This window comes from Fusarium proliferatum, assembly GCF_900067095.1.
Source record: "Fusarium proliferatum ET1 genome assembly, contig: FPRO_scaffold001, whole genome shotgun sequence".
NCBI lineage: Eukaryota > Fungi > Ascomycota > Sordariomycetes > Hypocreales > Nectriaceae > Fusarium > Fusarium proliferatum.
Window position 1 is genome coordinate 2,543,307 of NW_022194790.1, and position 19,867 is coordinate 2,563,173.

At 50.2% G+C, this 19,867-nt stretch overlaps 7 protein-coding genes across 7 annotated transcripts; 1 reads left to right on the forward strand and 6 right to left on the reverse strand.

The window, feature by feature from the left end:
* Positions 1-435: 435 nt before the first annotated feature.
* On the forward strand, positions 436-1,947 carry FPRO_01257 (monooxygenase family protein; the record flags this gene model as incomplete). The annotated part of the gene is made up of 2 exons (XM_031233484.1): positions 436-604; positions 653-1,947. 2 exons carry the CDS (start codon positions 436-438, stop codon positions 1,945-1,947), a joined length of 1,464 nt encoding a protein of 487 aa, XP_031075216.1.
* A 246-nt stretch (positions 1,948-2,193) lies between these two features.
* On the reverse strand, positions 2,194-3,701 carry FPRO_01256 (uncharacterized protein; the record flags this gene model as incomplete). Its single annotated transcript, XM_031233495.1, has 3 exons — positions 2,194-2,210; positions 2,262-3,003; positions 3,054-3,701. 3 exons carry the CDS (start codon positions 3,699-3,701, stop codon positions 2,194-2,196), a joined length of 1,407 nt encoding a protein of 468 aa, XP_031075217.1.
* Positions 3,702-4,536: 835 nt separating this feature from the next.
* Positions 4,537-5,154, reverse strand: FPRO_01255 (uncharacterized protein; the record flags this gene model as incomplete). The annotated part of the gene is made up of 1 exon (XM_031233506.1): positions 4,537-5,154. The coding sequence occupies one exon, from the start codon at positions 5,152-5,154 to the stop codon at positions 4,537-4,539; it is 618 nt and encodes a 205-aa protein (XP_031075218.1).
* Positions 5,155-6,742: 1,588 nt separating this feature from the next.
* FPRO_01254 (uncharacterized protein) lies at positions 6,743-9,632 on the reverse strand (the record flags this gene model as incomplete). Its single annotated transcript, XM_031233517.1, has 4 exons — positions 6,743-7,617; positions 7,704-8,187; positions 8,674-8,730; positions 8,817-9,632. The coding sequence occupies 4 exons, from the start codon at positions 9,630-9,632 to the stop codon at positions 6,743-6,745; spliced, it is 2,232 nt and encodes a 743-aa protein (XP_031075219.1).
* A 3,652-nt stretch (positions 9,633-13,284) lies between these two features.
* On the reverse strand, positions 13,285-14,694 carry FPRO_01253 (uncharacterized protein; the record flags this gene model as incomplete). The annotated part of the gene is made up of 2 exons (XM_031233528.1): positions 13,285-14,088; positions 14,134-14,694. The coding sequence occupies 2 exons, from the start codon at positions 14,692-14,694 to the stop codon at positions 13,285-13,287; spliced, it is 1,365 nt and encodes a 454-aa protein (XP_031075220.1).
* A 1,027-nt stretch (positions 14,695-15,721) lies between these two features.
* On the reverse strand, positions 15,722-17,587 carry FPRO_01252 (uncharacterized protein; the record flags this gene model as incomplete). Its single annotated transcript, XM_031233539.1, has 1 exon — positions 15,722-17,587. The coding sequence occupies one exon, from the start codon at positions 17,585-17,587 to the stop codon at positions 15,722-15,724; it is 1,866 nt and encodes a 621-aa protein (XP_031075221.1).
* A 975-nt stretch (positions 17,588-18,562) lies between these two features.
* On the reverse strand, positions 18,563-19,558 carry FPRO_01251 (uncharacterized protein; the record flags this gene model as incomplete). Its single annotated transcript, XM_031233550.1, has 1 exon — positions 18,563-19,558. One exon carries the CDS (start codon positions 19,556-19,558, stop codon positions 18,563-18,565), a length of 996 nt encoding a protein of 331 aa, XP_031075222.1.
* Between the last annotated feature and the right edge of the window lie 309 nt (positions 19,559-19,867).

Sequence of the window (19,867 nt, forward strand, 5' to 3'; positions counted from 1 at the left end):
TTCACAAGAACAAACTGCAAAAAGCAGCAAATTTTAGTCGCAGTGGGGGGGGATGAATCGTGTGAAAAAGGCTTGTCTCTGGGTTGACAGGCGAATTGTTGATGACGGGCGCGGGTGAGACCCTTGACGCAATGATAAATTTGAGTAGCGTGGTTGTCTGTGGCAACTCAAATCAGGCTCGTGGTACAGAGGCAATCCCCTGTCACTTGACCCGCTGGATCTTCCACCCATGCTCCATAAGCCATGTAAGTTGCCTGGTGTAGCACCGCCGCAGATGCTGTAAGCCACATCTTGCGCCACTTTTGTCCCGCGATCAACCTATCGAACGATTGAGGGACGATTAGTCGAAGATTTGTTGTAGCTGCAAGTCATACTTTGGAAAAGGGTTTGTGCTTGGCTCTTCGAGTCTAGGGGATCAATTGATATCAAATACCAATGCTGGCACGAAAATCTGTGCTGGGAAAGCCCGCCTTCGTCTGTCGGAGCTGTGTACGACAATATCAGTATCAGCTGCGCCGGGCTTCCACTTCGGCACAGGACAATATCTATGATGTTGTATGTGTTGGCGGTGGGCCAGCCGGCTTGAGCTTACTGACAGCTCTTCGTGAGTTTTTCTCGTCCGCTCAATCAGCAAGTAACTAACAAACAGTAGGGGCTAATCCTTTGACGGCCGGTCTCCGAGTTGCCCTCATCGAAGCCCAGGACCTTTCCAAAACCAAGTCGTTCTCACTCCCTTTGACCCAATTCTCCAACCGATGCAGTTCTCTTACCCCTGCATCGGCTCAATACCTCGACAAAATCGGCGCATGGCGACATTTACAGCGTGAACGTGTGCAGGACTACCAGGAGATGCAAGTTTGGGATGGAGTGACAGGTGCCCGTATAGAGTTCGACTGGCCACCCAGTACGACCGGGGACAAGACAATTGCCTACATGGCTGAAAATCTGAATTTAACATCTGGCCTGCTCAAGAGATTGCAAGAGCTCGGCGGAGTGGACGTCTTTGACAAAACGAAAGTGGAGGGTATTGAACTGGGCAAGGAGACCGAAGAATTGGATTTGAGCGAATGGCCAGTCGTGCAGCTCTCGAGTGGCCAATCGCTGGCAGCACGACTCCTTGTAGGCGCAGATGGGGCAAACAGTCCAGTACGCACATTCGCCGGTATCAACAGCCGCGGATGGGACTATGGTAGACACGGCCTTGTCGCAACGCTCGAGCTCGAAGGCGAGGGCTGGGGCGGCCAGTTCAACAAGATTGCGTACCAGCGATTCTTGCCTACGGGCCCTGTTGCAATGCTCCCTATGCCTGGCAAATACGCTACGTTGGTCTGGTCTACTACACCTGAGAAGGCCGCCTTGCTCAAGAGTCTGAGCCCCAAGGACTTCATCGCTATGGTCAACGCCGCCTTCCGTTTGAGCCCCGTCGACATTGGATTCATGCACTCACAGGAGAATAACCAAGCAGAGGAGCTATCTTGGCGCTTGCAGCACACTCATGTTGATGCGGAGTCTCTTCCACAGACTGTTGCTGGAGTTCAGGAGGGGAGCGTCGCATCTTTCCCTCTGAAGCTGCGCCATGCCGATACCTACACCGGCGAACGCGTCGCACTTGTCGGTGATGCGGCGCATACTATTCACCCCTTAGCTGGTCAAGGCTTGAATCAGGGTCAAGGGGATGCCCAGAGCCTAGCCAAAACCATTGAGTATGCTGTCTCTCATGGTCAGGACCTCGGCACTCAGCTGTCTCTCGAGCCTTATAACAGCGAGCGCTATGCTGCCAATCATGTCATTCTGAACGTTTGCGATAAGCTTCATAAACTCTACTCTGTCGAGAGTGGTCCTCTTGTGCCGCTTCGTTCGGTTGGTCTTCGGGCTGTCAATACTCTCGGCCCCCTAAAGAATTTCTTCATGGAGCAGGCTTCTGGGACTGGTACTAAGCTTTTGTAGACTTCGGCAGACAAACCTCCAACTCTCAGGGCATATACTTTTGTCTGTAACACTAGAACTGTACATATCACACCCAAGAATAATGGAAATAAGATGATTCATTGCTATTTCAGAACACGCATCACCTCTACATAGCTTCTCGCTCGAGCACACGATGTTTGTGGGAGTATTTACCGTGGTCTCCCTATCAGCTATGATTACAAACAAAAGAAACCCATTCTAACCTTCTTTCTTTTCGAAAATGCTTTACCTATCGACCTCACCTACGATTGTATTAGCATTGTTTCTCAGTATACTAAAGTAAGCAAACTTACCGAACACCAGATCCATAGTACCAATAACCGCTACAGCATCAGCCAGCAAGTGACCCTTGGAGACGTGATCGAAGCCACCCAAGTGGGCAAAACCAGGAGCGCGAATGTGGCAGCGGTATGGTCGCTCGCTACCATCAGAAACGACGTACACACCCATCTCACCCTTAGGGGCCTCGATGGCAGAGTAGGTCTCACCAGGAGGAACAGCATAGCCCTTGGTGTAGAGCAAGAAGTGGTGGATAAGAGCCTCCATGTTCTCCTTCATGGCGGATCGAGGAGGAGGAGAGACCTTGTAGTCCTCAACACGGACGGGACCTGCGGGCATCTTGTTGAGGCACTGGTGGATAATGCGGAGAGACTGTCTGAACTCCTCCATTCGGCAGAGGTATCGGTCGTAGCAGTCACCGTTAGTTCCAACGGGAACGTCGAACTCAACCTGGTCGTAGGCATCATAGGGCTGGTTCTTTCGGACATCGAAAGGAACACCAGAACCTCGAAGCATCACACCAGTGAAGGAAAGGTTCAGGGCCTCAGTGGCGGGAACAACACCAACACCCCTCAATCGCTCAATCCAGATACGGTTATCAGTCAACATCTCCTCGGTCTCGTCGATTCGGTCGCCAAATTGGGTAGCCCACTGGTAAATATCGTCGAGGAGGCCAACAGGGATATCCTGATGAACACCGCCGGGTCGAACGTAGGCGGCGTGGAGACGGGCGCCGGAAACACGCTCGTAGAATTCCTGGAACATGTCAATTGCTGATTTTCTTCAACTCCCCATGGTCCACCTACCATGAGCTTCTCACGCTCCTCGAAACCCCACAGGAAAGGCGTCAAAGCACCAACATCCATAGCGTGTGAGAGAACAGACATCAGATGGTTAAGAATACGGGTGATCTCGCCAAACAGAGTTCGGATAAACTTGGCTCGCTCAGGGATTTCGACGTTGAGAAGCTTCTCAACAGCAAGAGAGAAGCATTGCTCATTGGTCATCATAGAGACGTAATCAAGTCGATCAAAGTAAGGCAGAGCCTGGAGATATGTCTTGTACTCGATCAACTTCTCAGTACCTCGGTGCAGCAGACCGACGTGGGGGTCGGCTCGAACGATCTCTTCACCATTGAGCTCGAGAATCAAACGCAACACGCCGTGGGCAGCGGGATGCTGAGGACCAAAGTTGACGGTATAGTGTCGAACCTTTCGGTCCTGGACGGAGTTCTCGCGCGACTTTCGGGTACCGGCTTTTCGGGGCTTGGAGAGGCCGTAGGCATCTTGAGCGGATGAGAAGTCCTCGTCAACTGGGACGAGTCTGGTGCCGACGGGCTCGGCGGCGGCGGCGTACTTTCGCAGGCAGGTCGTCGAGAAAGGGCGGGCAGCGAATGTTGCTGGCCGCATGCACAGGCTCTTGGCGCCTCGGCTGGCAAGTCGGAGGGAAGCCATTGTGTGAAGAGCAGAGAGGGAACGGCCGTTAGTGAGACGAGATGTGTAGAGTCTCCCGAGAGGGCCTCTGGCTCGAGGTCAATGGCAGGTTGATGGAGGGGAATTCGCCTTCGTGATAGTGGCCGTCATCTCCCGCGGTCCGGGGATCTGTGTCGAAACCTGGGAGCTTTGCTCTTGGTGGTGGGCCGGACTATTATTCTTGCGAAGAACTGACCAATCAAGAATCAACCATTACTCGTTGATTTTTCCACTCCGTGAGCACCATCTGTCGCCAATTGCATCACATCACTCAGTCGAGTTACTGTAACTGAGAAGAGTCATTCTACAAACTTGTACAGGGTTCTATCTTGTATGGTTCAAGGCGTTTCAAAATTATGTATTGAGATTTTGTATTCTTCTTGTGAAAAACAACTTTCACGTTTTGAACAATCGGAGCTTATCACTACAGCTTCCTGCTAAGAATCAAAGCCGTCATCTATTCCTTAGGGCCAAGACAAGGAATTCTTGATTCGCCCCAGCTAACAATTCAGATCTGGATAAGTGAGAATAGTGACTAAGGCAGGGCACTTTCTATCTATGAGTTAATCTTGACTAGACTGTGTAAACTTGTTGATACATCCAGCAAGATGTGCTTAATAGCAAGGCGTTCATTGTACAATCTCAGAGCTGCAAGTGAAGTTGATCTTGCAGTTCTGCATTTTTTAACATCCCCGAGATGAAATTTAGCATGTAATGTCAATTTGAACTAGCGTCCTGAATGATACGATAAACGACTCTGCATCATAAGTATAGTCTCTCCAGTGCCAGGTCTACATCTTTCTTTGCTCCTATTCAGCTACAGTTCGCTCCTCAACAGACCGAACAGAACCTCGTCTAGTATCTCTCCATTCTTGCAAACAGCACCTCTCCTGGTGCCTTCTTCAACGAGCCCAACCTTCCTTAATACATTCTGGCTTGCTTTATTGCCCCCATTTGCACACGCCTCAATCCTGTTTAACTCAGGCCATGTTTCGAAACACCATCGTATGAGCGCCTTGGCAGCTTCAGTTGCATAGCCTTTTCCCCAGGCTGTTTCAGCCAACCAGTAGCCCATCTCCCACGTGCGGAAATAGACGTCGTTCTTGGCCGTCATGCCTATAGTGCCTATAAAGACCGGTTCCGACGAAGGGTTCTCTGGTGTGTTGGCCTTGACAAAGATGCCGCAGTGTTGGCCAGCGCCGTCAAAATTGTTGGCTACGTTGTTGATAAAAGACAGTGCCGCGGCCAGTGTGTAAGGGGATGGGAAACCATCGCGCAGGTTTTTGGAGATAGACTCGTTGTCAGCTGCTTGAGACATGACTTCTGCGTCGGACGGATAGAATCGACGGAGGATGAGTCGTTGTGTCTCGAGTATTTTTGCTCCCGGCTCCTCGCATGTCGAGGAAACTGCTGTTAACTTTCTTGTGCTGGCCATGGTGGATGCTCCTCCCAGTCGATAGCAAGTTTGTATTGAACAAGTGGTGTTCTCCAAGGCGCAAGTGTTTGTGACGTTTCAAACAAGAGCAGCAAGTCAGAAATAGTGTAACTTGGGCTTATTTCATCAGTCCGGAAAGTGAGAAGTTTCTAGCTTATGAGTTGGTATTTAAAACCAAATGTACCTGCCGATATGACCACTTCAGTGACTCACGACGACGATGCCTCAAAAAGGGGACTATTGTTATCTTACTCGCCGATTTACAAAGGTCCCTCCCTACACACGGCTAGTGTCTTACAGGCAGCTGCATTAGATGCCGCCAGCAAGTCGAGGTTACGACAAGTCCACAAATAGAACTATTAGTACAGAGTACTACCTAGGTAATCGAACGATAGCAAGACCCTGGATTAGTATCGTGCTCTGTACCTAGGAGAGGAAAGAAAACTCAGGACTTCGATCCTAGATGACACAAAGACTTAAGTGACTCAGTATAACTTTAGGTGAAGTTTAGCATATATTTACTGAGTTTATTCTGACACCTCTTATTAAGGTCTGCTGTTTTCTTGCTCACTAAGACCTACCTACTTATCTCCACCGGGCGAGAGATAACACGGATCCGTAATCTAGCACAAATTCAACAAGTTGTTGACTTTTTTTATATATAATGACAATAGTAAATTGCATCTGTCGCTATCGCAGCTTATTCTATGACGCGGCCCGCTGTGCAAAGTAATCCAGTAGTGAGTTATGAATGAGTAAAGTTGAATGGAAGAGGACCATCTCACGGCTCTTTCTTGTTTCCCAACGACAACTACATATTAATTGGTATAAGTAGGTTGTCAGCACCTGCTGGTTGATATAATGAGTAATATTTAATTATTGTAACCATTATTATATGCTAAGCGCCATAACTTCTCCTAGACGAACAAGACAATGACCCATTCCGACGAGATCCCAGTCATACACACCAAAAAGGGCCTTCGTATAGCCGCTTTTCAATCAAGCTGAACCTTATTATGCCCTCGCCGCGTCAAGTTGAATGCCTTGTATCGAATGTCAAACCGGGCAAAACAGAGCATGCCGCTATGGAAGATCCACGCTAGCGTTCTGGTATCCTTTGTTTCCAGTATGATCCACTCCGTGAGGTCTCTACCGTTCCCTTGATGCCGAAGTCTACATCTCTTCTCCCTCACTGCCGAGCCGCAGGAGCATTAAGGTATACATTTAGACCATAGGGGCCATTGTTTTTTTTTCTTGCAAACGCCGCGACCAAGATCGAATGATGTAGGCCGTTATGAACAAAGGGGGAATAAAGAAAAAAGACAATGCCTCACTATCCCCGTGGGGGAGAAAACGCCGCAAAACAAACCAAAACGAACAATAATAAACTTTTAATGAACCCCTCGCCATGCCCCATAAGATGCAACGAACGACATCCCGCTTTGTAGTGATGAACAGTGCTTTTGTTAGGAAATGTGACGAATGACCAAAAGGTCATATTGTGTTACTGACAAAGGAAATTATGGCTATGGCCGAATTGTAAAGGATAGAAGTTGGAACCAATCCCGAAAACACCAACAAAATCATATCAAGATCTTCGAGCAATATTGACACCTGGATTGACGAAAGCTCTGTATGCAATGTCGCATAGACGTCGCACGACGTTGGTAGTTCCACCTGTGACCTGAGATTCATCGTAAATGAACTTGGATGCAACTGAGAGTTTGTTCTTGGGGTCACTCTCGTCGGCATGTTGAGGAGCAGCGTTGCCGTAGGGAGAATCAAAGTGGGGAGCAAGTTCTCGAACAACTGCAATCGAGTAGAGAACATCGCGGTTCTCGCGACCATCAAGTAGATACCGCATCCTTGAAAGCATTTCCTCCCTAGACTTGGCGGCAGCTGGACCATTGGGATCCTCCCGCGTACGCACGAACTCAGCCAGGCTGTACCAGAAATCAAATTGTCGGGTTCGGTAACTGTCAGGGTCTTGCATTGGTGGGCAGAGTGGGTTGACTGATAGATAGTCTCCACACAAAAGTGCCTCAACAACTCGGACACGGTTTTGGGTCTCCTTCGCATCACCATCGTGCGGCAGCGTTGTGGTACTGATAGCAGAAGCTGCAGTGGGAGGGTCGTATGCTGCTCGCGCTAGCTCCCACACAAGGCGTGTCTCAAGAATACCAGAGTAGGCCATCTGGGTTTGATCGTTGACCTTTACAGCCTCCAAGGCCTTGAGAAAAGATGCCATTAATTCGACGAGACGCTGGCTTTGAGGAAACGAAGGTGATCCATTTTCTGTAAAGTGGTACCACCCGGATTCGAAGAAAGAGGCAAGCCCAGGTGCGTACATTTCATGATACACCTTGATGATTTCATTGCGAGTCCCCTCAGTGTGGACAACGTTCTGGGACGGAGGAACTGTGCCCAGGAGATTGATAATTTCATCAATCTTCATTTTGTTGGCTGTCAGAAACGTGCGTAAGCAGATGTTCTCAACAGCAGCGCAGCAAACGACGAACAAGGGTGAAATCAATAGTAGGGGGCGCCACCTCTAAGATGTTGGTTGTTGTCAGCAAGAGGCCTTTGTTCAACCGCTCTAGAGCTTTCCGCGTTTGAGGTTGATGAGAATCCTTGAAGGGCTGGGTCGATTGCGGGCGGATACTCGTATGTCGACTCGGGTTTGACAGGAGGAGATGCAACGTTGGAAAAACTCGAGTCGTAGCTAAGCGAGGTGATAGACGGGTTAGGGCTTGCTGTTGTCGCGTGAGCTGTTGCATACGAGCTTGGGAGCATAGATGGTTGGCTGCCGTATGAGTTCGTAGGTCGAGCCGTAAGGGCAGTGTTGGGCGCTATCGATGAAGGGACAGTTGAAGGCACAGAGCTGGGAACTGTGGGAGGAGTCCTTTGGCTGGGCGCAGGCTGGATATTGGAAGATGATTGTCCGCCCGCTTGTTGTCTGAAAATGGGGTCGTAACCGAGACACTCGCGCTTCGACTTTTTACAGTTGTTGCAAGTCGGGTGTGTTTCGTCGCACTGAGAGATGTTAGAGCTGTGTTGGGCGGGGTGCTATCTCCACCAAAAAGTAGAGAGGGGGGTTTGTGCAGCTGCCTAGGTAGGAGATGCGCGGGAGCTGTGACCAATGGCAAGCTAAGCAGAGCTCCCAAAACCTCGAGGAGCTTAGACTCCAAAGCAATCCATTTACTGGAGCGCTCTAAGGCTGGGATTGGGCTATTGCCATGCAAGCATTACTTGGGAAAATCTGGGGTGATGAGTGCTACGTGAACGTGAGTCTTGCTTGTTTCTGTGACCTCCTGGCAAACGAGCAAGTGGGCAAGCTGCAAGCTGCAAGCTTGATGCAGCACAGGGTTGTTTTGGATAACCTGCTTTAAGCTCACCACCTGCGACACATATCTGAAGCCCGCCTTCTTCCCAAGTCATCTTCTTGATTCGTCGCGTTCCATCCCGTGTTTCAAGGTCACGAGCTGCACAGGGGGAGATAAGTATGAAATCATAGCTCACCTTTATACGACGCTTTCTGCAAGTCAGACAGCCTGTTTTTGTCCGACGTTTAATCTCCTACAGGTTACAGTCAGCTTCAATCTCTAAACCCTTGGCTAGCTATGGCCTGTGAGAACGAGATCCCTAAGCAAGCTTCAACACACCTTCTTCGGTCCCCTGTGACCCAGAAGCCGCGGATCATGAGGAATAGCATAACGAGCCATAGAATCGGGAAGACCGTAGCTTGCCATTGGCATGCCTTGGTGGCTATAGAATGGCACACCGCCTGACGTGGGCGCCATATGCATGTTCATTGGCATGCCCTGCGAATTCGATACCGGAGGCCCATGTGGGTTTTCGATTGTCCTCATGCTAGGTAGCGGCATACTGACGGGCATAGGACTCGGTCTGTATGGCTCCGTTGCTTGACTCGTGACTACAGGATAAGGGGCATATTGGGCGGCTGATTGGCCTGCCGAGGACGCATAAGGCATCGAGGAGCCCGGATAGCTCACATGCTGACCATGAGGTAGTCCTGGATGCTGGTTGGACATTTCCGAGCTGGGCGTGGGTGTCGAAGCAGCCTCGGGGGCCCTGCTGTCGCCGTTCTGCTGAGGAACCGCGGGCGGAGCGGCGGGAGCAGCAGGAGCCGAGGCTGGCGTGAGTGTCGGCACGGAAGAAGAGACGGCGAATGGCTCGGATTCGGAGGATGCGGCGAGTGTAGAGGTGGAAACTGGAGCGGTCGTCGAGGCGGTCGGGCGGTCCGCAGCCGTGAACGGCACTGAAGCAAGCTCGGTGATGGGTGGAAGCGTCGTCTCGGCAGCAGCAGTGTTGAGAGATCCAGCAGTCGAGTTGGAAGCTGGAGGAGCGGTGACAGATGTAACTATGGGAGCTAGAGAAGGAGACTTCGATGTCGGGGCAGAAATTGTAGGATTATTGGGAGAGTCACCGTGACTCTGCCCATGGTCTTCTTGAGCCATGTTGTTTTTTAATTAGAAATTTTTATGGAGCCTCAAAGCAAAGTCAGGAAGAAGGACAAGCGACCAGGGGGACGCGACCCTGGGTCACGGAGGAAGTCGAAGTGCTGGCGCTGGGCAAGGAAGATCAAGAGGAGCCAAAGCCAGGGCGTGGCAGGGGGAGCAAAGGCGTGCAAGAGGGGCAGAACCCAGGACCAGGGGTCGCGACACGATGCGACGGCGATGCAACTGCCACTGAGAGCAAAGCAATAGTCGCGATGATGGACGGGGCCAAGACCATCGACAGGTGACGCGCTGGAGGAGGAGGAGCAGCAGCAGCAGCGACAAGAGCACAGCGAAGAGGAAGATCGCAAGACCCAGGGGTCCAAGAGGCGGGATCGGAAGCGAGGCTCAGAGGCTGAGCTCCAAGATCGGGGGCAAACGGGAAATAGAGTTGGCACGTCCTGTCCCTTCGTCGTCGTCGTCAAGCATCGAAGATACTATGTGTACTGTACTGTACAATACTATACAACAGAATAACTGGATCGCCCCCTGCCCGGTTGCCGCGTGGTAGTGGTAGTGGTGGGAGTGGTGACCGTGGTGGTGGTGTTGGTGTTGGTGTTGGCCGCCGGGTCCCAGTAAATTGAAAAGTTCTAGTGGAGACGGGCCGGGCTTTGTAGGCCGATGCCCATACGGGATGATCGATACTCGACAAACAAGCGCCGCGCGAACTTGGTCCAGTGAGCGACCTCTTTTACTCTGCTTGTAGAACTTATGCAATAGACGGACGGGTATGTAAACGAAATGGAGGCGAGGTATTTGACCAGCAGAAGAGTTGGCGGAGGCAGATACAAAGGAGAGGAGCCTCGCTTATTGAAAAGGCTGTTTGATGAGGCCCTCAAGGTCGGATACGAACAAACAAACAGTCGGCCTTCAATGTTTGGAAAATTGGGGTTGATGCTGTATCATTCCCATTTCAGTTCCTAGCATAACGCATCAATCGAGCAATCAGCTGAATCGGAAGAATAGTAGCTCCAGCTAGAGCCTCTTTCGAGTTGGAAGCAGGTGCATTAGCGGCGCATCGCCCGTCGAACGACAGATCTAGGCCAATCTCAAGCTTCAGGTCTTCAAAGCTTTACCTTGTAGGTATAAACTTCACACAGACATGGTTACTCCATAATCTCAATCTCATGGATACAGAAATATCACATACATATGCTCATCATCTCAAGTCGGCTACTACCTGCTAACGAGAATTTCTTTTTCGCGTTTCTCCTTTACTCGCTTGAGTAGACCCCTAGCATCCAGCAATTCTGGAAGCACTATAGAAGCTGTTACCGTGTTCAAACTCTGTGGAATACCTGACCCTGTTAATGAGGCGCAATACCGGACAAGGTATCCGTATAGCATGGATGATTGGGTTAGCTTGGCAGAGATTCGGTGAGGATTAGTCGACTGTATTTATACTCATATGTAATTACTCCGTATTGTTATGCAAGACATTTCGATCAGACTGGTCAGCATATAACTGGGCACCTGATGAGAGGGATAGGGCCTGTCTGTTACGAGCAGCCATGATCCTGTCTTCTCTACGGACCGCCATGTATCTTCTATTTAGCAGAGGATCAATTCAAATGCAAACATCGATTAGAGTTCAAGGCTTCATCTGCACAGGCGCATGCAAGAGTTATGTCCGTGTACCGTACTCTGCATGTGGTGTGGCCCGGGCAATCCTGGCTTGAGCTCGATACAAGGCGGCAACTGGCTTGATTGTGTGCCACTCATGGCCTATCGGGTGCAAGGTTCTCGTCCCGTCGTAGACTCCAAGCTTAATACACCCCTATTCTGTGTGATGAGCATGAGTTCAAGTTGAAAAGTTCCGACTGAGATTGACGCTTGGGCTAGACCTGGATAGTCAATCTTCAGTGTAGGTCATCTGGGGCCATACTAGCTGTCGTTATCCATTTGTTGTCTCTTCTCTCCTTGTATAGATAGGCAGCCAACCACTGCACTGATCTGCGTATCCGTATCTCATCCATCCCTCAATCGATGGAAGGCAGAGAGCTTCTCCAAAAATGTCAAAGTCAAATCCCCGCAAGCCACTGACCCCACAACACGTCCCTAAAGAGACTTGACTTTCCTTCCAAGTCATTCTATAGGAGCCACTAATGTCAGGTACCAACCAGACGGTGCTCGCTGGCTCGAACCCAATCAGCAAGTGGAAGGAGCCAAAGCTAACTGCCGTCCCTCCCTTCCCTCTCTAGGTACCTACCTACATTTCCCTTCTTTGTTTCCATTCGTTCGTTGTTCTTTGGGCTGAGTCATACAACGTTAGGCAGTCTATCCACTCCGTGGTTCGAATTTAGATTTGCGCTTGAATTCTGAGTATATCAAACTTCAAACCTAGCTACTCCGACCGACTCCGTACTCTGCAAGATTGCCTTTCGTCACAATCGTCATTTTTACCTACAAAAAGTATCCTTTATTTCCTTTCGCGGTCGTTTCTCACAAATAGGTACCCGCCGGGCTAGGTCACGGTGAATTGCAAATCTTGCCGTTGTCCGCACTCCCCAATCTTAAGATATCCAATATCATCTCCCCCCTCTTCCAATTTCAGCAAATCGAAACCCCTGCTCTCTGTGTCACTTCGTCTTGTTCCATCTCCAGGAGATAGTTACCAAACTGGGAGCCAGAAGCCTCAAAACAGGTCCCGTTCATGCATGCACCATAACACAACAAGACGAGTAAGTCTCTTCAACCGTCAGTTTGTTCGGCCATGTTTTAGCTTTCTGGCCGTACCCGTACACGATATAGATGCCTACGTCCAACGGCAAGGTCCCGACGTAAGCGAGACGAGCCTCTCCACAGCTTCAAGCCATGGTTCGCTAATGAACCATCCACCCACATGGATCCCACCCAAGTGCAGCGGATCCTCCTCAGACCTGGTCTATTCCTGCACTGTGCTCTACCTATAGGTACAAAGTCGCAACGGCAATGGCAATCATCCACCAACCCACCCTCCCTCCTCTCTGTAGAGGCAAACATCCCGGCTGACAGACGGCGACGGGAAGCAAGCGAGCGAAGGCCGTCAAGCAAGGGGGGCGTTGAGGGAGGGTGTCTGGCCAACCGGCTTTTCTTTCCTGCGCATCTCACTATCTCGCCTTACTGGTCGCCTGCCTGCTCCCTCTCTCGCCTACCATTAGTTCCCGGATTCCTGGAACGCTGACCTTAAACTTGACCACTGCTTGCTGGCTCAGGCCTTAGCCCCTCCCTCCCTACCTCCATGTGCAGAGGAGCTGTAGCGGTATCCACGGTCCAGTTTTTTCTCTCCACAACGGTTGTCAATACAATAGCGGTCGGCTCTTGGGTCGCTAGTCCTCGGAGGCGTTCCAATGAGGCTTCTCCTGCTTTCTTCCTTACTCCGTTCACTGAGTGGAACAGATATTTGAGGCTAAAGGGGGCATCCAATGTGCATATGATACATGATATAGTACATGATATGATACATATTCGGCCGGGGAAAAGCCCCGAGCAATAGCATGGTACTGCCAGACAACTCACGCCAATGACGAGTCCTCAGAAGCAGTTCGAATTTGAACAGCAAAGCAGGATCTGAGGCTGAGCCAACACGAGCTCGTTTTCTCTTACTCGTTGGCAGAGGATGATGTCTCCTCATTTATCTGCAGCCTTTGAGCAATGGCTTCACCTCGGGCCAGTTTACGCCCGATGCCTTGCCTGTAGCGCCGTCCGCCCCTAGTAGTAGCCAAGGACTCGTGTGACATCTTTCAATCTCCATCTCATATGTCCATGCCAAGCAGCGTCGTCCACTCTGTTCACATCGCTTCTGACAAGCATTGGCACTCCTCACATCGCCCCATGAGCGGGTGTGCTCGTCCGGCTTGCCCACATGATCCGCTGTTAGCTCTGTTGGGCGGCTCTCAAGCGCCGACATAGCTGAGCCTCCAAACAACTGCCAAACGTCGTGCCATAGCACTGGCTTGTCTATTTTTGCGAGTGTCTCCCCAACACGGCGCATCTCGCCGGGTTTCCGCAAGCCGTGGAAGGAAAGTAGGGGCGAGCAGAAACGATCACCCCAGATGCGCGTGATGGAAGGAGGTTCGCCATTGAAGTGATGATTATACGACTCTTCAATGTATATGCCTAGCTTCTGGAGTGTCGTCGCCACCAGTCGATCTCCCCACGTTTCGGTCATGGATTCGGCGTATGCTTCTTGTACGATTCCCGGGTGTTCGAACAAACGGCGCATCGCCTCTCCGGATATCAGGATTCCAGATCCTCCGTGCCCAAAACGCGCCTTGTAATCACCTACTGCGTTACCAATATACTGAGGCTTGCGGTAGTCAACGTGACCCATGAGTAGCTCCAGAGAAGGTCGTATTAAGAAAGTGTCGTCATCTAGGATGATGTACCACTTTTTGCCTGGCAACTGATGATATATCATCTCCATGCCCATGATAAACTGCCTCTGTTAGCGGTGTGGGGAGAAGTTGTTGGAGAGACAAACTTTTAGCGCATCAAGCTCCCAGCCATAACTTTGCCCAATCTTCAGCGCTTCTTCTTCGTCTCCTGCTTGGAGCTTTGCCTGGAGACTTGTGTACTTTACCAGCCTGGGGTAATCATCCACCTTGCCTCTGATCTTGGTCTCCATAACTCTCTTGATAGCATCGTGCACCGTCACGCCTATCAGCTTTGCATCTGTCTGATTCACTGTCTTCCAATCTCCTACAACAAGGAAGCTCTCGCCTTCTTTTCCTAAGAACCCCCCTGTTGCCTCAAAGGCAGCGAGCTGGTCAGGCACTCGGTGACGCGTTCCATACCCAGTTTTGATGAGGTAGCCCACTTCATTCTTGAGATCTACGGCATACCGTGGCGATTTCCACAACCAAGCGTCTCGGTTTGTTGCTGCGCCACGCAGAAAATTAAAGAAGCGCGAGATGTTGAAGACAAAAGCCAGGCGGATGGCTGAATCGTGAGGAAGGATAGAATAAATGATGAAGGTAGAGATGAGGATAAGAATGAGGATGGACCGTAGGCGACGTCTCGTGCGTCGAGAAATGACCACCATCGCGGCTGAGATGGTTATGTTATATGAGAGGCGGAAAAGGCGTCTGAGTTACGAGATTTGTCTGACGGCGCCTGATCTCAACAGCAGCCAATGAAACGATTAAACAATTCCTTCTCGGGCTCAACATTCTAAGGTGGAAAGAAAGAGAAAGAAAGAAAGAGAGAAAGAAAGAAAGAGAGAAAGAAAGTAAGTAAAAAAACTCTATCTTGATTCAGGATATTGGGCTTCTCATGTGGTTTGAGGCATTCGCCCGCTGCTGCTCTTGGACGGCCCAAGCGAAGGATTGATGATGCTGCTCCCTCCCTTGTCGCGAAGACCCGCAGCCTGGTGGTCAAGTTTAGCCCCAGGGGATAATACCCTAAGTCTCTGACTATGCGAAACAGAGGCTGCCTTACAAGTAGGAATGCTGTCTTGATAAAAGAGAAAAGATATATAAAAGGAAGCGTAAACAGGGAACACGATCAACGAGGTTGGTGAAGTCGTCATCCCCAATCTGTTAGCTGTTGCATATTATGCTGACTCATTCGTTGTAGAACTGTGATTGGCCACTGAACATTAAAGCAATATCGTTTTGGATACGATTGTAGATATAATTGGGAGGATTGAAACTAAGATGTAATAGAAATATTCAGACATTGACTGCAAATTGTACATGGATGGTACGCAGCACGAGGAACAAGTAATCTCCTACTCAAATAGGTTTGTACTGTTAATTGTGTATTCACCACTGCCATAGGTAAGAATCATAGCCCCTATCTACCTTATAAATGACCTTCTTTCCTCACTAACACCCATGTATCCAATGCTAGATATTTTTGTAAATACTGTCAAAAAGCACCATGGAATTTAACTGTATAGAGAATCCCGAAACTGTCTTGCTTGAAACGCCAACCCTATGCAAATAGTTAGGAGAGAAGGAAAAATAGCCACCCCTCCCATCAACTCTGTAAAGCGTAACAGAATTGGCACATCAGAGTATCACACACCGTCCTGCATCTTCACGCACTGGATAAACCTCATCAGCATCCTAAGCATCCTTATCGAGCTCGTAAAATAGCAGATACACCTCTCTCTGCATGCCCAAGACTTCGCTGGTCTTTGCCTCCTTGACCTTTTCGTCGTTGACACGCCACCATTTGTCTGTTGCTGACTTTCGTTTCCTTGATCGTTTTGCGACGTTTGATGTCACAGAGTTGGGTGGTGATGAACTGCTATTTGTTTGCTTGGGAGATGTAAGCTTGGAGAGAGCTGACTTTGTGGAGGCGGCCACAGAACGAAGACTGCTGGTTTCCGGATCCTTCTGTTTGCCAATTGCTGGCAAGCTCACCGAGCCTCGTAGGTCTGAAGGGACACTCCTAGGCGGAACCGGTAGAGATTCTAGAGAAGGCGTCGAGTCACCAGACGAGCCTGAGAGGAGGTCAGGAGTAGAGATTGCCGGACTATGCGTCGGTCTTCCTCCCATAATAGGGGTGCCTATGGGTGTCGGTGTTTTGCTAAAAGCTTCCGATGGTTGGAAGGTGTTCGGGTTTGAGAAGGGTGCGGCAACGTTCTGTCGTCGGAATGCTTCGTAATGGCCACTGTTGTGTCCGCCACGGTGAGTAACCAGCCCGAGCAGCTTGTATCTCTTTTGATCCATCAAACCACCGAGAGGCAGCTGTTCGGGAAAGACAACTTTGGCCGAGTTCTTCTGTGTTATTTGGCCCACATCGTAGATGGAGCGGGAGAGGTGAATGGCCAAAATCTTTGGAAATATGGACATTCGAGTGGTCTTTGCGATCCTCCTCTTGGGCGCAAAACGAATATCGCCAAGCTCGACATCCTCCGGGGGGTTTTCGGGATCTGTGTCAATGGCATGCTGGAGCTTATCGATGCTTTCCTGGGCTTGCGCCTTGAAACTCTGGGACGTGGACTTGGCCATCTCGGCCTCTAAATCTGCCTTTGTCTGCATCAATCGACACATTTCACATTTGAAATCATCAATGTACTCGGTTTTGAAGATGCCATCAAAGCACGCATTCAACGTCGTGCCTGAGACCTGAGGCACAGCCAAAGTTATAGTACAGAAAGTCTCTTCCCTAGGCTTAGTCTTGTAGCGACAAGTCTGACACTCGAGATGCGACTCATACTTTCCCTCCATTGGGAAGCCCTCTTCAATTTCTATGGGCAACTGGCCATTGTCCTGGGGGATCTCGGTTTCCTCGGATGGCTCGATAGCAGAGTCGTTGTCGCCATTGGTAGTGGGCTGCTGCTCGGGTGAGGAATTGTCGCCGTCCTTACCATTGTCTTGACTATCCAGCGTGTTCTCGACACTCGGTGTACTTTGGGTAGGAAACAGGCCGCGCCTCCGCATGTGTAGTCTTGCTCGTTGTCCGCAATGATACTCGTCCTTGAGGCGCTCAGCCACAATTTGGAGAAACTCTTGCGCATCTTGTTGTTGGCGGCTGATCCTTTGCTTGAATGCCGCCTCCAAAACCTTGACAAACTGGAACGGCGATATGGACTTCTTGTAGATGGGGCGCTCATTAAGCGCATCCAGCATCTCTTTCAGTCCTTGTGTGACTAGTCCTTCTTGCAGGCCCTGTAGCTTCCATTGGGCAATCCGCTTGCCCTCTGGCTGGACAAGACTAGCATATACTGCAGGATCTTCGATACGGCGGCGGTGCGTTTCGCGAATCAGATATATGCGCAACTCTCCTAAGCCGGCAAGGGCTTGGAGGACCGAGTTGATAAAACAGTCATTGGCTTGGTTTCTCAAACCGACTATAGACTTTTTCTTGGAGCTCGTAGCGTCGTGGTCGATGGAGAAGTTTGGTGCGAAAACATATATGAGCGCTGCGGCAGCGAGAGAGGCACCAGCAGCGTAGGACACTACTGAGGCCGACTTCTCGGGCATTTTCAACAGTGGCCAACAAAGGGTTCGGAAGGGTCGGGATTGAGAATCCGGGGGCAGAGAAACGATTAAGCATACGCTCGTGTCGGACAGATTAAACGGTCAAACGGTCACAACAGGGTGTGGCTTGCGAGCATGTCTCTGTGTGGACGGCGAGTTCGCGATAGAAGCTTTTCTCTTTCTTGGTCGGGAATTTATTAGCTCTCGGTGGTAGCGTGTAAGTTGTTGCCGCAGGGCGACATGACAGTGGAGGAACAAAATCTGGAGTTTTTCGGATCGCGAGACTTCAAAAGAGCGCACGGAGAGCGAGTATGTAACAGAAACCGAGATGGTCTGTTCTCTTGAGCGTTTGTAGGAAAGCTTATGGAGAAACAATCCACATCCGCTAACCACAGACTCAACGGCCGGGGGAAAGACGGGGATTTCTGGCGTTGCGATGGCGGGTTTTCTGGAAGAAAGCGAAGCCGGAGCATGCTCCACCTCAAAAATTTCTACCCCATTCGGGCAGGTGAACAGGGTAGGCACCCCACTGAACATGCCCATAACCCCGCCTGGGGAGAAGCTAGACAGTGCATTAGGGACAGCTTTCGGTGGGATTTGGCTCTGAACCCCCAATCTTGTGAGCTCCACTGCCTGCTGACCACCAGTTTTGATAGGTACCCTTCCGGCTGTATACCTAAGCTAGACTACCTACTACCCGGGAGCCTCCCGACATATGTAATTGATGGATGTTTGAGCTGCGTTTCCGATGCATCCGTAGACAATTCGTTTGGACTTTGCGGGGTCGTGTTTTCAGCTCGATTATGGATCTTGTGAATGTTCTTCAATTTGTGGTGTATTCATCTGCTCAAGTAGTACAACTATGACAGTCGAATCAAGATAAAGGCTGATAAACATGAGAATCAACGGAAACAAAGCACTTACTGTAACATCAATATGATTGATAATGGAAAAATCGGGTATCGAAGAACAAGTACATCATGTAGCATCAGTTGCAGTCTCCTTGACGATTTCACCCTCCCAGTCCCATAAACTCCCGTCCAGGGCACCCCGTCTCACCCATGCCGTCACAAGCTCCCTGGGCGTCTCATCGCCATAGAACGATGTTGGCACATCATACAGCTCAACTGTCATCCGTTCCTTCGGATCGAATTCCTTCCAACGCGATGTCTTGACGCCCCTCCACACAAAGGTCGCGTCTAAAAGGGTGATCTTGATATCTCGATCTAGACGTATGTCATCCCGTGGTAATTTGTGAAAATACTCCTCCTTGATGTTGGCTGCCTCGACATTCACTGGACGAGCGAGGATGACATTCTCTAGCTTCTGCTGCGTGGCGATGTACCACCATAGCCAGTGATTATCAAGCGGTGCCCCAAATATCGTGAGGCGTTTGAGATCCGGCCACAGACCCCAGACATCAGTAGGAGCATCTTGAAGGCTCAGTGCCGGGTAATCGCCAAGGCAGACAAATTCCTCTAGTTTATCAAGCCGTTCGAAACCCTCGCGAAGAGTCCTCCTGACATTCAAGTGGTCATCTAGTGGATCTAAACTCTGGAATGGCATGTGGACAATCAGCCTTCGCAGTGTACCGCATACTTCGCAGAATAGCTCCCGCACCCAAGCTGCTGTGGGTTGGTCGTCCAACTTGTCTTTAAATGGGGCTAGATAGAGCGATGTGATACTCCGCAGTGGCAGTGTAGGCGGGAGGCTTGGGACAGAGTGAGGAAGACAGAGCAACAGCTGCGCAAGGCGTCGACTAGTGTCAATGTAGAGGCATCGCTCTCGAAGCAGCCGAGTAGCTAACTTGTATGTATCGCGCGAAACCAGTGTCAGAGAGAGTAGTGTCTTTGTCGAAATCTGTGACGCTGGGATTAATGCCAGCGGATTCGAAGGCAAGACGGCCTCTATGACATTGTAGAGTAGTTCGGGAGGTAATGAGCGCTGCAAACCTTGGTGCGTCTCTAAAGACATGACTGCCGACTGATGAATGCGGTTGAACTTATGTGTTGAATATGGGAAGAAGTTACTTGCTGAACAGACTTACAGTTCGGAGCTTAACTTGATGGTTTACATGTACCTTATCTCTCATCATGACCCCAGATAAGCTCGACTTTACGAACACCAATCAGAAGCTGGCATCTACGACAACCTCACTTACACCGTCCGGCGTCAGGTGCTTGACGCGACAGACTGCATCATAAGGTATTTGGCCTCGACTGAGCGGCTGAACAGTCTCCCTTATTCGATCGCAGTGGTAGCGACATAGTATATAGTACACGA